Genomic DNA, 21,803 nt, shown 5'->3' with positions numbered 1-21,803 from the left:
TGTATGCCAATAAAAAATTAAAATAATAAGGCAGGTCTACATTATGTACAGATATGGTTGCCCTGACGGATGAGGATAAGGGAAAAGACTTTCATATCTCATGAATTATATACAATTTATAAATAGTCTCTCTGAAAGCTTAAAACATAGTAATTGGCAAACGTACATATTAAGTATCTTGAAGTGTAACCGTGGTACTGTAGTTATCCTTTTTGGAGTCCTTATCTGTTAAAGGATTATATTTATGTATGATGTACAATGTCTGGAATTTGCTTCAAAATAATCTATTGCGAAAAAATGGGGATAAAGGTGGGAATAAAAATGAAACAAGACTGGCTATAAAATAATGTATTTTGAAACTGGATACACACACACACACAGATGTATACATCTGTATAACTATGCTAGGTCTTATATACATTAACAACATATATTTCCTTCACCCTTGTCAGAAAGTAACAATATTTCCTTCACTTTCACCAAACAAATCATTACACAGATGAGGAAAAACAGGTTCAGAGAAGCTACTGATGTCAAAGGTTACCAATCAAACCAATGGCCAACACCTCATAAAATGACCTGTACATCAAGTTCTATTATATTACACTACCTGTAATGGTGGTTACTAAAAGCCCAAGTACTAACGCAGGTAACCATCTTAACCCACACTAATAGAAAGAGGGCCAGATGAAGAAGTTAAAATTATAATGTGTAGGGCAAATAAATGTATATCACATGATGTGCTGAGTACTAAATTTAAACAAAACCTTTGAGTTCTGATAAGGAGACTGTACAGATGATAGAGAAGTGGCTTTGGAGACCATAACCCATGACATACAGTTGAGGTAACTATAAAAGTTCAATTTGGGACATAAGGGGTGCTGCCATTAGATGTAAGCTGCCTTTAAATATCTAAGTGGCTGTCATGAAAAGAGGGAACAAGCTTATTCCACGTGTAGACATCATTCACTTCTGTAACTATATTAAGGGCTATAACTATTCAATTCAAAACTGTAAGGGCTAATGAACAAGAACATTAAAGATCAATTAGAGCTGTCCAACAAAGAAGATGCCAAGGGAACAGAGTGTACTCCCTAGTCATAAAAGTATTTGATAAAAATGGGACTTAAAACTAATAACTTCTGCTCTGCAAAAGTCACTGTTAAAGGAATACAAACACAAGCCACAGACTCAGAGGAAATGTCTACAATAAATATCTGATAAAAGACCTATGTCCAACATAAATAAAACACTCTTGAAGTTCAATAAGAAAATGACCCAATTAAAAATGAACAAGAAATCTGAACAGACATCACCAAAGAAACTATACTAAAATAAAATAATCACATGAAACATGCTCATTAGTGATTAGGGAAATGCAAAAGGCTAATTTCCTTAATATGTTAAGAATTCTTACATCTCAGGAAGTGCAACATCCCAGTGAAAAAGGAAGCTAGAGCTACAAAGAGGTAATTAAGAAAAAGACATAGAAATGAGTTAATAACTTATAAAAATATACTCTTCGCTCACAAGTAAAAATCCAAGTACATAATGTTTTATGTCAAAGCTGGAAAAAAAATTCAAAGTCAACCTATATTTATACTTACCAAGCCCTCAGTTATGTCCTGGTACTGTTCTAAATACTTTCCATTATTAATTCATTTAATCTCATAGCATCCACCTGAGACAGGTACCATTATAAATTCACAAGCTTTTTTCTCAGTTCCAATATCCAAAAGCTCTGAAAACTAAGTTTTCTCATAATGCATTCTGAAGTAAAACCTGACCTCATCTAAGTGAGGCTACTTACTGTATTCTTCCTACTTGGGATGGTATTTTCTTTTTCTGAAGAAACGCTATCTTTGATTAGAGTGCCACCTCAGACCCTGATGAGGTGTTAATGTAAAATATACACACTTCCTATAATCCAAAATATTTCCTAAATTCCAAGATTAAACTGACACGATAAGGAAATGTGAATAAGTTTCCCATTCTTTGGATGAGGGATAGTAGATATAAGTTACTGGTTGACAGTCACAATTATTAAGTGGTGTTTGAAAAATTAAGCAACTTAAAAGGAAGCCCAACATCAAAAAGGAACTGATCAAGGAATTTACAGCACACAGAATCTGACACACCACAACACAGTAGTGTTTTAAATAAAAAAAGGAAGGCCAGAAAGAAAACTTACTGACACAGGTAACCAAGGCTAGGGCATCATCCTTTGTACAGTCCCTAACATCCCACTCACACCTTTGTAAAAAGCTTCTTTATTAAAAAAAAAAACCTTCCTGGTCTTAGCCTAAATGCAGCATGCCATCTTCTTCCAGTTAAGACCCTGACTGGTAAATCAAGATGCAAACTTTAAAAATACAGTGAGCCATGAAGTGAGAACAGTTTTTAAAAACTTGTCAGATGATTTGTGACCAAAGGTTTAAAAACTACTCTAGGAAAATTTGGTTCTAAGGCCACTATGCCTCTCATCTGTTTCTTTAGGTCATGATCCAAAATGTAAACAAATCTTGTCATCTACCTTCTCCTGTACTCTAATACTCAAAATATATCTGCACTACTCTCCAATCTCATATTCCAAAAACCCACCACCACCCAAACCCTTAAGACCAGAGGCCTCAGTGATCAGCACACTCACATATACCTGAGAGCTGGTTCCCTCTACCACTTCCTTGCCCCACCTGAAGCCTAAGGATGCCTCTTCTCCTGCAGGGCCCTCTACTATCTCTTAGCAAGATGGTCTGAGATCACTGTTAAGCAGGCTCTCCAGAACCTTTTATAAATCTATTATTCCTTCACCCTCTTTAAAAACTCATTATTTTGATGCTGAGCCACCTAGTTAGCTCTCAAATTTTCCCAACTGTCATCTAACAACCTTATTCTTCACTTATTTAAGGATTTTACATGAAATCTATAATCTACCTCTCCATGCCAGTTTTGCTATCATTATGAACTCCACCAAATCCCAAACCTCTGACCTCCCAGTTCATTAACCTTCTCCATCAAGTCTTCTACACTCCATCTCAGCCACCAGTTCTCAGTTTCGGCCACAAACTTGACAAAACCCAAGAGACTTTGCCTCTTAAATATTAAAATCAAATAACCCACTTTTTAAATTAAAGTACCATTGACATACAATCTCATGTTGGTTTCAAATATACAACACAGTGGTTCAACAGTTAAATCCTAACCCCTCTAGTGAGGTCACTATCTATCAATGTAGTAAGATGTTACAGAATCATTAACTGTATTTATTATCTGTGTTGTACTATCAAGACCAACTTACACTGTGATTGCGAATTACTGTGCTCCTTTATCTCCTTCACTCTCCCCCACACCCACCCCAACCCTCCCCCTTGGTAACCACTGGTCCTTTCTCAGTGTCTGTGAGTCTGCTATTATTTTGTTCCATTTTCAAATAACCTACTTTTTAATCACAATCTACTAACTTTCCAATTTCCTTGTTCTAGTAATCCCATTCTTGACCTAGAAGAATTTCAGTATACCAACCACTCATCTGTCCCTTCTCCTATGTACCATCTTTGTCCAGTTGCTAAACATTTTAAATCCCACAGTCCATCATTTCAATCACTCTCGGCAATATCCTAAATTCTTTCTCTCTCTCCTCTATGTGGTCATTCCACATTTATAATTAACGCTAATTATCCAATCTAGTATTCTATATTCTGTGCAGTGTCCAGCCAACAGGATCTACTAGAGGTGGGAACACACTCACTCACACGGTAAGCAGATTAGTGACCTTAAGTTTTTAGTGATATAAACTTAAAGTAAGGCCTTAATAATGTCCAGAAATTCTCCTGACAGCTCCTTCTTCCACTTTCTGCAACACATTTGCCCCTCCCCTCCCATCCCCACATTGCCCTGCCTTTTCTGCCTTTCAGAGATAACCTCTTCTGTCATTTTATGGGGAAAAAAATACTTCATCCATAGATCACCTCATCTCCCATCCTCCCACTAAACTCACATTTAAACCTATCTTTCCTCTGGTCCAGGAAATGCAGCATCCCTTCTCCCAAGACCTCTCTCCCCCATGATTTGGATTCTATGATTCAAGGCTCTCTCATGCCATCAGACCTTTCAGAACCCCTCACACATTTCTAGCTTCACTTTTTCTTCTCCCCTTCAAACATCTTTAACAAGTTTCATGCACTTGCTAACCCCATTTCCTCACTATGTACTCGCTACTCAAGACCACACCAATCCAAGCTGCAAACTTCAGTATCTGTGCTTTTTAGTTCTCATTTTTTTTGACTTTGCATATGAGTTCAGTTGATCCTTCATGACAACACCTTTCTGCTGGCTTCTATAAAATACCACTTGCCTGATTTTCCTTCAGGTACTTTCACTGCTTTTACTCAATTTCCTTATCTAGTTTTTCTTCCTCTTTTCCCCATTATTTCAGTACTTTTTCCTCTTACATTCTCCTTAATGACTTTATTTAATCCTATACTTTCAAACATTTACATGTTGAACCTCAAACTTACCATCTCCAACCAAGACTTAGATCTAAGTTCCACACCAGGAGATTCTACTGCCTCTTGAACTTATCAAAAATATCTTAAACCCCAATATGCCCCAAACTGAACTACTTTCCCTTAAGACATCCCCTTATCTAAATGAATGACTCTACCATCTACTCAGCTGCTCACATTAGATACTTGGGAATCATTCTTGGTATCTCCTTTTTCCTCACTGCCCATGTCATCAAGCTTTGCCACTTTTACCTTTCTCGTGTACCAGTAGGTCTCTAGTTAAATGTCAACCTTGCCCCACTCCTCACTCAGACCAGGTAAATGAACCTATTATACATCTCACAGCACCCTCTATTTTCCCATAATTTTCATCACACCTTATTCTTTATTCTATCTGTCTTGCTCACTAGAATGTGAATAAGCAGGTGTAATGGACATACACCCAACACTCAGCACATAGAGAACTCTAAAATAATAGCTCGATGCTAGGAAGGAAGGCAGTCTCTAGACCTTCCTATCAACAAACTCATCCTCCTCTATCATCAGGGCTCTGGAAAAGTTGAGGACTGCTTCCTACAGAGTAAGGAACTGGACCAGAAAAATCTATCATCAGGCTCTAAATTAGAAGACTATGGAATACATATGGAAAATGGTATGAAAAGTATCAAGTATAATACAAACGTGCTGTCATTGTTTTAGAAGCCATTATTTATCATTACGAGCAGAAGTCAATAGCTATTCCTAGAGGGCACTATGCTTACAGTTTCCAATATACTACCCTCCATGGAAGGTAGTCAAATGTGGATCTGAGGAGATACTTGTCAGCGGTCACCTGCAGGTATGTTATTGCTCAAACCTTAAGAATTATCCTCTTTTTACTAAGAAAATCTTCCACAAGAAATTAAAGTTCTACTTTAAGATAAATTAAAATTACAATGTCTCCAGGAAGACATGCTCCATGAAATTTCATGTCTCCATGAAAAATGCTCAATATCACTAATCATCAGGGAAACAAGCAAATCAAAATCACAGTGAGATTCACCTCACACCAGTAAGAACGGCTATTATTAAGTAGACAACAAATAACAAGTATTAGCACAGATGTAGAGGGAAGGGAACCCTCATGCACTGTTGGTGGGAGTGGTACAGCCACTACAGAAAACAGAATGGAAGTTACTCAAAAAACTAAAAACAGAATTACCATACTATTCAGTTCTTCCACTTCTGAGCATTTACCTAAAGATAACAGAATCACTAACTCAAAAAGATATATGCACTCCTATGTTTACTTCAGCATTATTTACAATAGCCAAGGCATGGAAGTAACCTAAGTGTCTATCAACAGATAGAATATGTGATAAATGGATAAAGATGCTGCTGTAATATAAACACAATGGAGTATTACTCAGCCACAAAAAAAGAATGAAATCTTGCCATTTTGACATTGACAGACCTAGAGAATACTAAGCCAAGTAAAATAAGTCAGAGAAAGACAAACACCATATGACTTCACTTACATGAGGAATCTAACAAAAACAAATAACAAACAACAAAAACCCAGAAATACTCACAGAGAACAAACTGGTGGTTGCCAGCGGAAAGGGGAATTAGAAGATAGGTTAGGGGATAGGTGAGGGGGTAAAGAGGTATAAACTTCCAGTTATAAAATATGTTAAGTCACAGGAATGAAAAATACAGCATGGGGAATGTAGCCAATAATAATGTAATAACTTTGTATGGGGATAGTAAGTAACTACACTTACAGCATTTTGTAACATATATGTACGTACAACTACTATGGCGCACACAGGAAACTAATATAATGTCAAGTATACTTCAATTAAAATATGAGAATGATATTGTTGAATTTCCATTTGTATGCAGCACAAAAAATTAAAAGAAGATACTTATTACTTCTAAAAATGTCAATTTTATTCACTGAGTATAATAAATTGTTTGGCCATCATTCTTACTGAAAATTATTTAAATAGAGGCAATAGAAATTATCAATGTATTAAGGTAAATCCATAATTTGTTCTTTATTAAAACGGGGTTATTCCCAATATCAAGATAAACGTGATCATATAGTGACAATCTGTTCTTCTCAACACAGGCTTTAAATATGATAAAACTAGGTTCACTCTCATCAGAATACAGCAGCACTGTTACAAAAATAACACTGGAGGTTCTCAGGTCTTCCATGTGACAGTTCAGTTTTTCAACCTCTCTGAACTATGCTCTACCCTCTATAAAATGTGAGTTAACACTTGCCTTACAAAATTGTGATTAAGGATCAATGGATATATAAAGGGCTTGGCACAAAGTAAGAATTCAATAAGGAATAGGTCTCTTATCCACTTCTCTTCAAAGAAGCTGACTTTAGGTATGACAAGTATATCCTATACAATAATCTAATGAAATATCTAACTGAAAGTAAGTAAATCTTGCTGATACAATACTTTCAGTATTATTTAATAATCCTTATTAATCACCTGCACTTTACCCAGTAGACAATGTCATCTCAGGTCACAAGTTCCCAGTCCATTTAGTGCTTTCAGAAATAAAACAATTAATTTCTAAAAATCATCTTCAGTTCTAAATCAAAATTCTTAACTTTTTGACAATAACATCCTTCTAACTTATTTATTTAAATAATCAGTACAGCTTTAAGCAAATGGGAAAAATTTACTGGCTACAAAACCAGTCATGCAAATTAAGAGCCTATGCAGTAGTTATCTCAGTATCTGGCAGGATGTGTAGACTGAATTCCAGCTGGCTGGCAACACAAGTTGCCAAGTAAAAATGTAAGTCTTTGCACACTTTACTGTAAAGTCCAGATTAAAAACCTGCAGCAGAAAGCACAAAGATGGAAAATGGAAGTAGCCTCATGTATGTCAAAAGCAGCCTTCTTTTACTCCTAATGCACATAGCCATGGATTCCACACTTTTAAAAGACTACTCTGAGGTCTCTTAAAAGGACAAACTTTTAGGTCCTGGCTAAGTCATTTTTAAGTGGCACACCTGTTTTAGAATTTATTGGCTTTAATACTAACTACAACTAAAGTATAGGCAGATAAAATAAGAAATCCTGACCTGCTTTTAAAATAATCCAGGGGATACAGGATGGAAAGTGGAAAAAGTAGTGTGTAGAATAGATGAAAACAAGATTTGCCATATACTGACAACTGTTGAAGCTGGTACAAGTTTTTCTGTTTGTTTTTAAATTAAGAGTTAGGAAGTTTTGGCAACTCAATCCTTCCTTCCAGTTTTCACTCACAGTTTGTAATCTTGCTTCTGGTTCCCTTACCCATCAAGCATCTATAGGAAAATGGCAACCATTATGTCTTATCAGAACCTCATTGAGTTTCCTCTTCAAATAAGACACATTTTTTTTTAGGTATTGTACTATCTTGGCATAATAATTTAAAACGAAGAACTATAATACTAGCTAATAATTAACCACATACTCCTTGTATAAAACTTAATGTTTTTATGATATGTTTTACTGTAACAGTAATGATACAATATGCTGGAGCTTGCATAAGCCCTTCTCAATGATGTGATATGATTCTAAAGTGAAAAATGATCTGAATGAGCAGGAACACTTCACTGGAAGGATACTATGGAACCTAACTTGCACATTTTGAATAAGCTTGACCATAAAATTTCTCAAAGGGTCTAGAATAAAATGCCTGAACATGACCTGCAAAGAATTTCTGCACTAAGTACATGTACAAACACTTTTACTTGAGTCCAAAATTGTATCATTACCAAAAGAATCTCCAATTCAAAAAGTGTTAGGAGCCACTTTAGATGTGCAGAATCCTTTTATCAAAGACTTAGGTTTGGGTTTGTAAACTTCAGCTAAAACCAGAGACTTTCTGAGTAAGAGTAAAGGCAATGACGACAACCTGACAGACATAATTTAAGAAGAGTTCAGACACAGGGAAATGCCCAAATGCTACAGGTGAGAAGCAAAGAAAAGTCATAACATAAAAGTATTCCCAGAACTATAAACAACTTATAAACATGGTTTACAGGAACTTGGGCTAAGACCCCCACTGCCGTGACAATTAAAAGCACTCCTTCAAATTTCCCTTCTTATCCTACAGGGGTTGCCAGCACTGCAGCAACTCCAGGCAGCCATGGGAGAGGAGGGAATAAATATTCACAGTACTACACCATTCCCTTCCCACTAAGGGTGCCTTGTGAAGGAGGAAGGAAGAGTGACAGTATCTTCTTGAACATTTACTTTAGGATACATTTTTTTCCTCACAAACCTATCATAATGGAGTCTGGATTCCTAGTTAGACCACCCTGTCAGCACAAATACAATTCAGCTACATTAGAATGGGAACCTAGTATCTCATTTCTACAGAAAAAGGTTTCCAGTTCTCACCAAACAACTTCAAATGGCAGTTTGGACATATATAGATGTAACATCAGCAAAGCTATATAAGCACCTACTGCCTATGAATATTTAACTTCCAAATTCCTATTCTCCCCCACTTAAACACCACCCTCTCCCAAAGATAACTGTTGGGAAAGCCTGTGTCTCCCTTTCTTTACCAGCTGCACCACTTCCACAGCCTCATCTTCCTTTCTCCAGGCTATCTGCACTGCACTGTGGATTAACTATCAGAATTAACAGAATCAACACTAGCAAGATATGGTGTGAGAACACTAGGTAACTGAAATAGAACAGCACTTCCGTAGCCTAACACAGTGGAGGACACACAGAAGGTGCTCAACATGTTGAAAATCAGTAAATAAACCTCATTCCAGTTCTGCCACTTGCCAACCTTGGACAGTCACTTGACCTCTCTGAGCCTCATCTAAAAAAATGACAGCTGAGTTAACAGTTCATTTTGGCTCATTAGTTCTATGATTAGAATACATTTTTCAGGAGTTGATCTAGGAGTTTTATGCTTTTTTTAAATGAAAATTTAATCTACTTAAGTTATGAAAGATGCTTCATGAGAAATATGAGAAAAGCATAAGGACAGCCAAATCAGAATTAACTGGGAAGATCAAGGGAATGACAATAACAGTTGGCTCATCCTCCCATCCAGGGTGAGAAAAAAAGTGGAAAATGTTCAGCATTTTAGCAGAATTATTCAAGGTGGTCTTTTACTATACTGTCTGTGGTGCCTTATATTAAAGCCTCCAAAGGACAAATTCCTCTCAAAAATTCAGTACTAGTAAAGTTTTTTATTTACTTCCTTTCAAAATACAAGACCTATACATAACCTTTGATATCCCTAAACTTTGCCAAGAAGTCGAAAACTAAGGTCTGTTTCCAACTATGGTGCCATCCTTGCCCTGTTGCTGATAAGGCATGTACACTGTTCTCCCTGCAACCTCCACTTGTAGCTCTTCAGTCTTTTAGTCAATTGAACTTCTATCATTTACTACAAATCTCAAATCCTTTACAAAAGGAGTAGGGATACAACTGATAAAATAGTGTTTTCAGAATGAACACTAGATTCCATATTTACAAATTAACATTTTAAAAATACAAACTAGTTGAAATACCATTTGACCCAGGTATTTCACTCCTAGGAATTTACCCTAAGAATGCAGGAGCCCAGTTTTGAAAAAGACATATACACCCCTATGTTTATCACAGCACTATTTACAATAGCCAAGACATGAAAGCAACCTAAGTGTCCATCAGTAGATGAATGGGTAAAGAAGATGTGGTACATATACACAATGGATTATTCAGCCATAAGAAAAAAACAAATCCTACCATTTGCAACAATGGATGGAGCTAGAGGGTATTATGCTCAGTGAAATAAGCCAGGTGGAGAAAGACAAGTACCAAATGATTTCACTCATCTGTGGAGTATAAGAACAAAGCAAAAACTGAAGGAACAAAACAGCAGCAGACTCACAGAACCCATGAATGGACTAACAGTTACCAAAGGGAAAGGGACTGGGGAGGACTGGTGGGAAGGGAGGGATAAGGGGAATAAGGGGCATTACGATTAGCACACATAACGTGGGGTGGGGGGACACGGGGAAGACAGTATACCACAGAGAAGACAAGTAATGATTCTATAGCATCTTACTACACTGATGGACAGTGACTGTAATGGGGTATGTGGTGGGGACTTGATAATAGGGGGAATCTAGTAACCACAATGTTGCCCATGTAAGTGTATATTAATGATACCAAAAAAAAAAAATTTTTTTAATACAACTAGTTTTGTAGATTAGAACCCATTAATTCAAGTTGCAACCAGTGCTGAACAGAATCCAAACTAGTCTCAATTTGCAATTAAGTTTAACTCTTCGGTATTTCCACTCAATACCTCCTTAATCCTTCTAAACTAGTTTTGGGAGAAAGTCTAACACTCCCAAACCTAATCCTCATCTCATTTTCATTATCAATATAACAATCCAAATCCTCCACAGTTAACAGCAATGAGATATATTTGTTTGTAACACAATAAAATGAAATTTTTCTTATTGGAAATGGAGAGTTAGGGAAAGACTCTTCCTAAAACGTACCATGAATAATAGTCTGGAAACATTAATACTCAAGTTGTTTAGGTGAAATTTCAACTCCCAACTAGTTTCTTTAAAGTTCTCAAATTTCTTCTGCAAAATATCTACAGTCCCCATTAGTGATATACGCAAAAGAAACTCCAAGTAGTATACTTTAGAATTTAAGTGATTTAACTAAATGGCCTACACAAAACTCTTGACTCGGAATAAAGAAAATCAAAACTTACCTGCAGTTATTAATTTAGCGCAGCTACTTTTGCTTGCATCGTCTTCTAAGATTCGATTTGTGCTCTTTTCTTTCCCAAGCAAAGTATCCTCCAAATTTAAGCATTTATCAGATACAACACTGTCTTCACCCACAGCATGACTAATTTTGCTATTAGCTTCAAGTACAGAAGTGACATCTTCCAGCTGAGCAGCTTCACTACATTCTGAGTAAGAAGAACCCTTACCCTGGGCTAAATTCTTTGAAGAAACTGGTAGAGACTCATCATCACTATCAAATCCAAAAGGATCTCCAGTATTTTCTTCTTCCACCTTAGGTTTCTTCGGAACTTCTTGGATACCTGGTTTGAAATTGGGCCTCTTCTGCCCTAATTTAGCCATAAATGTGGTCTCCCCCCATTTTGTGCTAAGGGTGGTCCGTTTGTTGGAAAAGACTTCATCAAATTTTGAACTGCCATTTCCTCCTTTCCTACTGTATGTTTTCCCAAATCTGGATGTCATTTTGACACCTGTTTCATATTCTCTGTGGAGAAAAAAAAAAATGCAAGAAAATATATAATCACCAAATACTTAACAAGTGTTAAAACTGAATATAAAAAGAATCCAGAGATTCTCCTCATGCGTCTTTTCAACATTCAAGACAAAAATCTTTTAAATGACTGAATAAATTGGGGGCAGAAGTGTAAAGAGAGGCTCTTTCTTACTCTATAAACTTCCACAGGTCAATTTCTTTTACAATGAGTACTTATTCATATGCTACTTACGAAGGAAGAAAGCACTAACCAACTTTATGATACAACAACGCCAAAACCAACTTATAGTAGAAAATCAATCACATCAATCTACTTACTAGTCTCATAAAATCACTTTAAAAGAAATAGTCTGAATAAGGTAATTACCCCTGTATAAAATCTTAAGCATAAAATGCTCCATTTTTTTCAGGATCCCAAAAATATCAAATAATTGGCTAAATTTAGTTGTTTGAAATTTCAGAGCACTTATTCATATGAGGAAGAAAAAGTCAGAAAAATTGTGTTATTTTCTCATGTATTAGAATCTACAGCTTTTAACCCAGCTTTATATATTCTGATCCTTCATAATTTGCACGGTACTTGAAAAACGTTCCTTAGTTGGTCATCTCCCTAACTGTTAAGAAACCACACTTACTCATCTTCCTTGTCCCTATAGTGCTGTGCTTTTTTTTTTTTGCTGAGTTACATTTTCTGGAGCTGGTTAATTCCAGCATATTATTACACAGGTACATGGATTATTATACAAGCAATACAAACAAGTAACTTTTATTTTTCCCTTCGCTTTATAAAGGGTAAACTGATTTATCTGACTTCTCTACATCATAATAACAAATACTAGGACAAATTTTAAGGACAGTAAGTCAAAAGCCAAACATTTTCTAAAGCAAGTTATAGTACTTTTTAAACTATCAATTCTTACCAATTTCTTAAAGCTTGTCTTTCTGAAGTTTAAATATCAGTATGTTAAACTAGAAAAAAAATGAAGAATTGCCTAGGAACTTGGAAAAAAATTCATACTTTGAAATTTACAATACAGTAATGATATTTGATTTATACTTTTGAATGTGTTTGACCTATAGGTATGTCTTCTCTTTACTAACTTTAATTCTTGAAATTTATAATGAATCACTATGAATTTACTTCTACATATATTCAACTGGAGGATTTTCCCAAGGCTTCAAACCTTGTTTGGTTAGAAGCCAATTCTAATTTGACAAAATAATAATTTAGTCAACATACACACCTGCATTAAGAGAATATTGTTTGTTTGAAGACCTTTTAAGAAGTCACAAAACTTTTCTAAGATATATTTCTATTTCTATGATAGATTTACACTAAATAATCTTCTTATATTTCTTAAGTATAGCCTAAACAAAACTATATTTGGCAACTACATGAACAAATAGTCATTTCTTTCATTCCTCCAACAACGTAAAGCCCTGTTCTATAGACCTACATTTACATAAACACGAACAAAGCTGGAACATTTTGGATACAAGTACACGGTAGTCACATAAAAAAGCCAAACCGATAATCTAGACCTGAGCTCCTTTAGACCCTCAGAAACCTAACTGGAAAAATGGCTCAAAGCATTCGCTGTTGCCACGTTGAAAGTCTGCAGATAAATATTTGCTATTAAGGAGTTAATTATTTTAAGCGATTAGAAAATCATCCTTCTATTTTAAGAGTCCATGTCTTTTACAAATAAATGCTCAAATATTGACGAAATGTCAAGAAATTCTCTAAGTGTGGAATGGAAAGTGTGTAGATAAGAAATATTTGGTTAAGAGTTAGTAACTGCTGAATCTGAACGACGAGTACCTGGCAGTTCATTATATAATACCCCCTACTTTTGATTTCCTTTATAGTTTCCCATAATGCTTTTAAATTCTAGACACACTATTGTAATGGCATTTTCTAAGCCTAGCGTGTAAAGTACGTACAAATTCAAAAATAAGTGGACATAATTGACATGATATGTTAAGTATATCTCAAGTATACAGGCTATCTTGCTCAGGCTTCAAACTCCAAAGACTAACCTAACTAAAAAGGAAAGAATGATTCATAACTCTCTACGGTCGTTGGGCCTCTGCCTTTAAACCTAAAGCAGGTCGAATTTCCAGCAAATTACACTGCGATCAAAAGTCCTCACACTTAACCCCAATCCAAATGTAGCGTCTTTCGGATCCCCAAAGGTTTAGGGGTTTCGTTGAGAAATGAAAGCTGGAAAAGGCAAACCTAACCACCCAGAAATCCTCACCTTGTGGGCGGCGGTGCGCCGGGAGGTAGCTGCAGAGGCGGCCCCCTCCGCTGCAAGCTCAAGCAACTTTTCTCCTCCCCACCCCCACCGCCCAGGAAAGGGATGTTGCTTCCGACGCCCCGGAAGCTTCTGCCACCGAATCCCCAGGGCAGTGCAAGGCCTCGGTGGCGGCCGGGACGGAAGAAAAGACCGCAGACGACTCAGGGCTGAAACCAACACATTGGATCACGCTCGTAGAGCAAAGTAATCAGCAGCCGCCCGGAAAGAACTCAGAAAAAGGAAAAATAGGAGGAAGGAGAGAGTTCTTTAGGTCGTTCCCTGCCCAACTTCCTCAGAGGCTAGGTGGATGAGATTAGCGAGACTTCCATCACCTCTTCCCAGACCCCCGTCTCCCCTACCCTTACTGGCTCGCTCCGGGCCTAGGCAGCCGCCCGAAACCTCACTTACCCTTGGCGCCTGGCGGGTGCTTTGGCCTCGGGCCGCCTCCACCTCTCCCACTCCCAAAGGCCTACCGACGGGCGCGGGAGCCCCGCGCGGAAGAACAGGGCCGGTTCGCGCTCGAAGAGGCAAGGGGCTCCGCCACCGTCAGAACCCGCAACTCTGCTCTGGGTAAATAGGAAACCGGTGGAGGGGGGGAGGAGCGGCGGCACCGCAACTTCCCTCCCCGCCTTGAGCGCCGCCAGCCGGGCCCGGGCCTAGGCCTCTCTGGCCGCCGCTGCCGGAGCCGGTACCAGAGTCCCCTACGTGCTCCCGCTGAGCCACCGCCGCCTCCTGCGCCGCCGCTTCCGCCGGTGAATGGTCAGCGCTGGAGTTTGAACAGGGCCCTGAACCATCTCAACGCCATTTGCGCTCCCGGCCCCCACCTCCTTCCTCCAACAGCGGCTCGCTCCGTCACTTCGCTTCCCACAGGCCCCGCGCGGATACTTGACCCCGCAGCCAATCGCGCGGCCGCTTACTCAAACCGCCGCGCAGGCGCCGCTCCCCGCATGCTCCGGCCCCCGCCACTGGCCCAACCGCGAGGCCCGACGGGAGTTGTAGTCCGGGTCCGCGAGGTCGCTGCGATGAGAGCCTGGCGCGGGAGCGGGAGGCGGGATAAGGGTTGCAGCGGGTTTGGTCCGCGGGGGTTCGGGAGCTACTTCCAGCTGCTGGCGATGCCGGGAGACTCACGTGCCACGGGGGAGGGGGAGGGCACAGTGCAGGCAGCTGTGTCAATCGTTTCCCCTCCAGGGACCCGCCAGTGTCGGGGGACGGTGGGTTGTGCAGCTGCGCCAGGCCCTCTGGGGCCACCGCCCGGGAGTGGGGAGGCGGGACCCTGCTCGTGTCTCAAAGACGCCCTCGACTCTGCTTGGCCGGTGCTGGCCCGGAGCAGGTAACGACGACCGAAACCTATAGGCCGGGGACCCTAGGCACGCGACGACCGCGAGAGATGTCAACCTCGGCTGTTTAATGCGCCCCCTCCAACCTCTCACCCTTGGCTTCGTAGTTCTCCGTCCGTCTGTCTCGCACCGGTTGAAAGTGAGCCAGAGAATACTGGATGATATTAAGGAATTACCGTTAACCTGTTGGGTGCGATAGCTCATATGTTTTTTTTTAAAAAAAAAAGACATACTAAAGTTTTGGTGGGTAAAATGATATGGCATCTGGAATTTCTTTAAAATAACTACAAACTGGGCGAGGAAGAGTAAAACAAGCCAGAGGGACACGTACATGGGGCTCATACCAGTATCTCTGCTTGCATTCTTTAAACTTTCCCTAATAAAAAGTTTTAGGAAATGAGCCAGTGATCGTCTCTTGGGAGGACAGGGAGGTGGGTAATGATGGGAGGAGAATATTTTTCGCTGTACACTCTTTTGTGCTGTTCGAGGGTTTTTTTCCAGGAAATGTATTACCTATTCAGAAAGTTAGAAAGTTGGAAGGTTTGGTTGGTTGGTTGGTTTTTAAGGCTGCAGTGGGAAGACAGCGTTCTGTTCATTCTGCGATGCGTGATTCATCCGGCTCAGACGGCCCGGCTGTTTGGTGGGTTGTTAATGGAGATCCACCTGGGAAATTAGAAAACTACTAATTGCTTTCAGTGAAAAGCCCGCCCCCTCTTCTACAAATGGATAATTTACTTTGAATGCACCCATAAATTACCAAGACCCTCCAGTATTTGCGGAAACTCCGAATAAAAGAAAAAAACCGTTCAGAGATCCTGCAGCCCTTCCCAGTAGGAGTTTAAGGTGGATTTTAGTGTGGTTGAATTGTTTTACCGACTGCTTGCTACACTTATATTGGTATTTACAATTAACCAAATACATCAGTACTTTCTCTTGATTATTTCAAAATAAATCAACTCTTCCCATAGCATATTTGAATGGAAGAACAGGTATGTATTCCACTGTTGGTGGTATGCGGGTGACTTCTATTTGGGTCACTTTTGTCTTCTTAAAAAATCAGCGTAAAATCTTGTTTTTTATCAGTTTGAAGATTGCTAGCAGGAGTGCAAGCTGCACTTACTGTAATTATTCAGATGACAGAGTAGTGGATGCTAATTAAGGGGCAATAGTCATCAGAGGCAAAGGTTAAGACCAAAAAGCCAAGAGAGGTGGAGGGACCATTCCTGTAGAAGAGTTGAGTGCTGTGAACCTCAAGGGCCAAAGGACATATTCATTCTGCCCTGGCCTGGCTGGTGCTGGGTGTTTGGGTCAGTGACTGCATGAAGCTGAAGAGTTAATTTTTTAAACAAACACATAAGCTGTGGAGCCCTTTTAAGGACTTTTTGTGTGGTAATTGTGTTAAATAATGAAGTTCGTGTTAAATTCTTGCTGCTCAGAGCCTAATCTACAGTCAGCAGCATAAGTATGACCTGGAAGCTTGTTGAGAAGGCAGAAGCCCTGTCCCCAACTCCACTGAATCAAAAGACTGACCTTTAACACGATTGCCCAGGTAATTGGGCCACACATTAACAGTTGATAAGCACTGTTTTAAAGCACACCCAGAACATTTGACAACAATCTAATCTTCTTCATTAAGATCAGGGAGGAGCAGGGGTGAACACCAAGGATCTATTATGCATCAGGTACCATGCCAGGCTCTTCTGGGTGCCAGACTTCTTTTGCATCCCTGCCCATTATCCCTGTTTTGCAGGTGAGGAAATGGAAAGAGGATGACATTTGCTCAAGGTGTAACTAATGAGGGAATCAAACTTTAACACTGGTTACTCATTACTACTTGGGAGATGTTCTTGAATCTGGTAGAAAATGGTATGATGAAAAGTAAAACATTGTGTTTAGTTTATGCAAGCTTTATATATGTGTGTGGGTAAAATTGTAATATTTCCAGAATATCTCACCTGGCTTTAGTATATCTGCATATCAATAGGCGTTCAGAGGTGGAAAGAAGTATGGCTTTAGTGTATTTGCATCATTCCTCAGGGGTGGAGAGAAGTTCATCTCCATATCAAGGGGTAATTACCTGGGCAAAGAGGGCTTATCTGTACCTGAGAGGGGAGGGGAGGCCGGTTTTGCTTCTGCTGGAGCAGGAAAGAGAGACAGCCCAGAACTGCAGTTTGTGAGCAATAAATGGATTTTAAGCTTCATTTCTCTCTTTGACTGATTTCGGTTTTTAGAGGTATTTTGCCCCGGGATTTCCTTTCCCCGGACTTACATCTGGCATAGTCGATAGGGTTCCTCTGAACCCAAAATCTGTTATAATGGGTGCAACCTTTGGTTGGGCTGCCCCTAGAAATGATGGGGAGAAGTGGCGCTCACGCCGAGGGACATGTGTCTACACTTATGTGGTTGTGGAAGCACCATCACCACTGCTGGACATGCTGACCCCTGCCCGTGGCCCAAACCCAAAGCTACTGCTTCTGCCACTGCTGCTGCTCCTGCTGCTGGCCAGAGCCTGGTCACAACTATAGAAAGGAGCAGAGGTCCAGGTCACCTTGATAGAGAAGCAACTGGCTGCTATATACCACGCCTTGCTGGCTACGGAGCCCATTGCCAGAACAGCTCCAACCAAGGTAATAACCACCTATCCCATTGCAGGGTGGGTGAGAGACTGGACCTAAAGGCCATGGAGTGGTGTGGCACAGACACCTACCATATATCATGTGACTGGCCATTTGCCTTTGGCATCCCCAGTGAATGATGAAGCAGACACACTGGCCCAGGTGTGCTGGCTGGAAGGAAATCCTGCCTCTGATGTGGCCCAATGGCCATATCAGCATTTGTTGCCCATGTGGGCTGTAGGCCACTGGTGGGGCTTGCCATTGACCTTTGAAGAAGTCAGCCAAGCCCAGAAGGAGTTCCCTGCACGTGCAGATCAACAAACCACCAAGAGGGGCCTAATGCATCTCCTTGCAGCCTATGGCCGGCCACAGGTGATTAAGAGCAATCAAAGCACCCACTTTATTGAACATGCTTTGCAAGGATGGGTGCAGCAATTAGGAATAAAATGGACGTGGCCGTGGACATTTCAACACATGGATCAGTGATGGCTGGCTCTTCTAGCACCTTGGGGAAAAGGCCTGGAAGCTGGCCTCCTGTGTATTCCTGGAATAACAGCAAAGTGGCCCCCCACAATCACAGTTATTTGCTTCTACAGTCCTTGTGTCCTGGATGCGCCCCTTGGCTGTAGCTGCTGCATGATGGCTGGAATGGACAAGCTTTGGCCCCTCCTGGAGGAAGTTTAGACTCTGGGCCTACAACCACCTTTACTCCTTGGTTCCACTGAAGCAAGCAAATGTCCGGCAACCCTACCCGATTCCCTTGCCATGGCCCTGAATTCCCACACCAGAATGAGCTCACCTCCACCATGGGTTACACATGGGCAGGCAGCTTTTTTTCATTTTATTGCTTTTGTTTATTGCTTTTGTTCCCTCAGCGAATACTCTACCACTTGCTTGTCCCCCACTCTAGATTGGTTCTCTTCAATTCATTCAAATCTGCTTTGCATACACAAACTAGGTAGCCAGTAGGTGCTTTTTTGTTTGTGAGAATGTCCTATGCAAGCTCTGTGGTGTGTGATTTTTTTCCTAATTAAATCTCATATTTATGCCAGAAACTGAAATCACAGCTTTGAGCCAAGCTCGTTCCCTTTGATGCTGCAGGCTACCCTCCTGTATGCTGCCTGGAAGAGGGTGGAATCCCTACTACCTTGAGTCCTCAAGTGGACTCCTTTCCATTAGCTGAAAAAAGAAAATCCTGCAAAGAATGCTAATAGAAGAATCTGCTCTACCATTGCTGTGCCTTTATTCTCACCCAGGATTAAGAACTGTCAGAACTGGAGTTACTGAATAGAGCTGTGTAGGCTTTTTCTGATAATCTGTAGTAAAATACATTACAACTTATAGGATTCAGTTCAGAGAACTAGAAGCTAGAAATTACTACATTAGCTGTGGTAAATTTTTCCTTGTCATAAAGTGGATTAACATTCTAAATCACACACTTGCATGTGGTAATGGCTGTGTTACAGTGCCCTACAAGCTGTGGGCATCCTGCCCGTACCTCTTTGACACTCCTCAGCCCTGATCTCCTCCCATACTGGGCAGACCAGCCTATTTTAAATTGTAATACCTCCCACTCCCAAATGCTTGCTCACTATTGCTGCTTTGTTTTTCTTCAGGGCATTTATCTTCTAACATATAACATATTTTGTGTGTTTATCTTCCCTATGAAGGCAGAGATCTTTGCCTGTCTTGTTTTCTGCTATATCCCTAGTGCCTAAAAGAGTGTGTGGCACATAGTAGGTGCTCAATAAATATAAATTTATTCATAAATTTATAAATGCCATTTATTTCCTTCTTTCATGTAAGATTATATCTTAGAAGTGACTTGAAACTAACAATAGTTTCACATGACCTGTGGCTCCACAGATTATTGACTGAGTCTTCCCAAGAGGAAGGGGAGTGCTTTCTGGAGTTACCTTTTGTTCTTGCTCTGGATAAATTGTCATTCTGAGAATTGAGAAGGTGAATACTACTATAATCCCAATTACCTTGTTTTCCAGGATAATTGGAATATGTTCTCCAGAGATGGCAACATCCCTTGGGGAATAACCTGATATCTAGGTTGTTGAAAGACAAAGCAAGGGAAATTCTCTGCGGACATGTTGCCTGACAAAGATTGGTACCCAGCAACCTCTGAAGGTCTAGCTACCTGACCCTTATGTAGAAACAGCCCTCTTCTCCCCAGAGTCCTCACCTGTAATGCTCTATGATACTCTACCACCACCAAACAAAAACCCTCCTGGGATGTCCCATCACCAAAACTAAAATCTAAAATCCTTCTCATGGCCTGCAAGGCCCTACACAATCCGGCCCTGACTCCTCCCATCCCTCCCATCCCACATTCTAAGCCTACCTCTGTCTACTACTAGAACCTGCCAAACCAGCTCCTGCCTCAGGGGCTTTGTACTGCTGTTCCCTGCACTAGTCCTGCAGATAAGCACGTGACTCACTCGCCTCTTTCATGTCTTCTCTTACTGTCTCCTCCATGGTGCCTACCCTGGCCAGACTACTGAAGTTAAACCCCTCACCCTGCCATCCCAGCACTCCATATCTCCTTTTCCTCTTGTTTTTCTCCAGAGCAGTTGTCATGTTTGTTTTATTTACATATTAACTTGTTTATTATTTGTTTTCTTCCACTAGAATATGAATTCTTTGAGGACAGAGATTGCTGACTCGTTCACTGCTGTGTGCCCCACACAACTAAAATAGGGCCTCATACACAGAACACCTCCCACTGTAAGATTAATTTTGTTAATTTCTCCCTGTAGTTCTATTTTTTATTTTTATATTTTGAGGGTATTTTATTAAGCATGTATTAAGTCTAGAATGTTTGAACTTCCTGGTGGAATTAAAAGCTTTTTAAGTAAAATGGGATATTAAGTGTGAAAAATCACCTGAATTTGCTAAACCCCCCTGTAGCCACACCTTTTGCAATGTGACTTTGCAACTCCTCCCAGAAACTGGGCTGGCCTTGTAACTTGGGTTGGCCCCCAAAAAAATGTAGCAGGAATGATATAGTTCTGAGCCTGAACCTTAAGAAACCTTGAATGCTTCCACATTCTCTCTTGGATCCCTGCCTCCACCGTGAGAACAGGCCTGGACTAGCCTGCTGGAGAGTAAGAAGCCACGTGGGAAAGAGCTGAGGTCATCCTACACCAGTCAACAGCCCGCAGCCCCCAAACACACAAGCCCCAGCCAGGGTCAGTATAGCCACGTACCTGACCTATAGCAGCCTACAGATGCATGTGTGAGCCCAGCTGACCTGTAAACTCATGATCAATAATAACTAGTTATTATGTTAAGTCTCTGAATTTTGGAGTGGTTTATTATACAGTATTATTGTGGCACTAGATAATTGATGGTTAATGCCTCCTCATTTGGGTGTCTGCCTCAGAAAGGTTTTCCTTACTACCCGAGCAATCTAAATCAGCTTCCCAGTCTCTAAGTAATACTAGTGTATTATTTTCTCAGTAACACTTATCACTCTCTGAAATGATTTGTTTACTTCTTTATTCTCTGTCTCCCATGCTAGACTGTCAACTATGACAGCAGGGACCTTGTCCATTCTGTTCCCTGCTCTATCCTCAGCATCCAATACAGTACTACACTGTCCTCAGGTCTTGCGTGTGTCCACTGAACACTGATCTAGAAGTTTAGTAATTCAATAAATATTTATTGAAGGAAAATATAAAAAATAGACTTAACAAAATTAATGAGCTATCAAGTCACAAAAAGACTTGAAAAAACCTTAACTGCATATTACTAAGAGATAGAGA

The 21,803-nt window shown here is 40.2% G+C and overlaps 1 protein-coding gene across 3 annotated transcripts in view; it reads right to left on the bottom strand.

Moving 5' to 3' along the window:
* WAPL (WAPL cohesin release factor) overlaps positions 1-14,904 on the bottom strand; it is an 84,796-nt gene extending 69,892 nt beyond the window's left edge. For 2 of the 3 annotated variants that reach the window (XM_036926546.2, XM_036926547.2), the window contains exons 1-2: positions 14,484-14,904; positions 11,246-11,766 (exon numbers count right to left, since the gene is read on the bottom strand). In XM_036926546.2, the coding sequence (XP_036782441.2) occupies positions 11,246-11,744 (499 nt within the window). In that variant the 5' untranslated portion in view covers positions 11,745-11,766; positions 14,484-14,904. Of the gene's footprint in view, positions 1-11,245; positions 11,767-14,036; positions 14,434-14,483 lie in introns of those variants that run through there. The other variant, XM_057505842.1, reaches the window with a different exon arrangement.
* Positions 14,905-21,803: the final 6,899 nt, after the last annotated feature.

Source organism: Manis pentadactyla, chromosome 8, assembly GCF_030020395.1.
Source record: "Manis pentadactyla isolate mManPen7 chromosome 8, mManPen7.hap1, whole genome shotgun sequence".
Taxonomy (NCBI): domain Eukaryota; kingdom Metazoa; phylum Chordata; class Mammalia; order Pholidota; family Manidae; genus Manis; species Manis pentadactyla.
The sequence above is the reverse complement of the archived record's forward strand: the minus strand, read 5'-3'. Positions and strand labels throughout refer to the sequence as shown.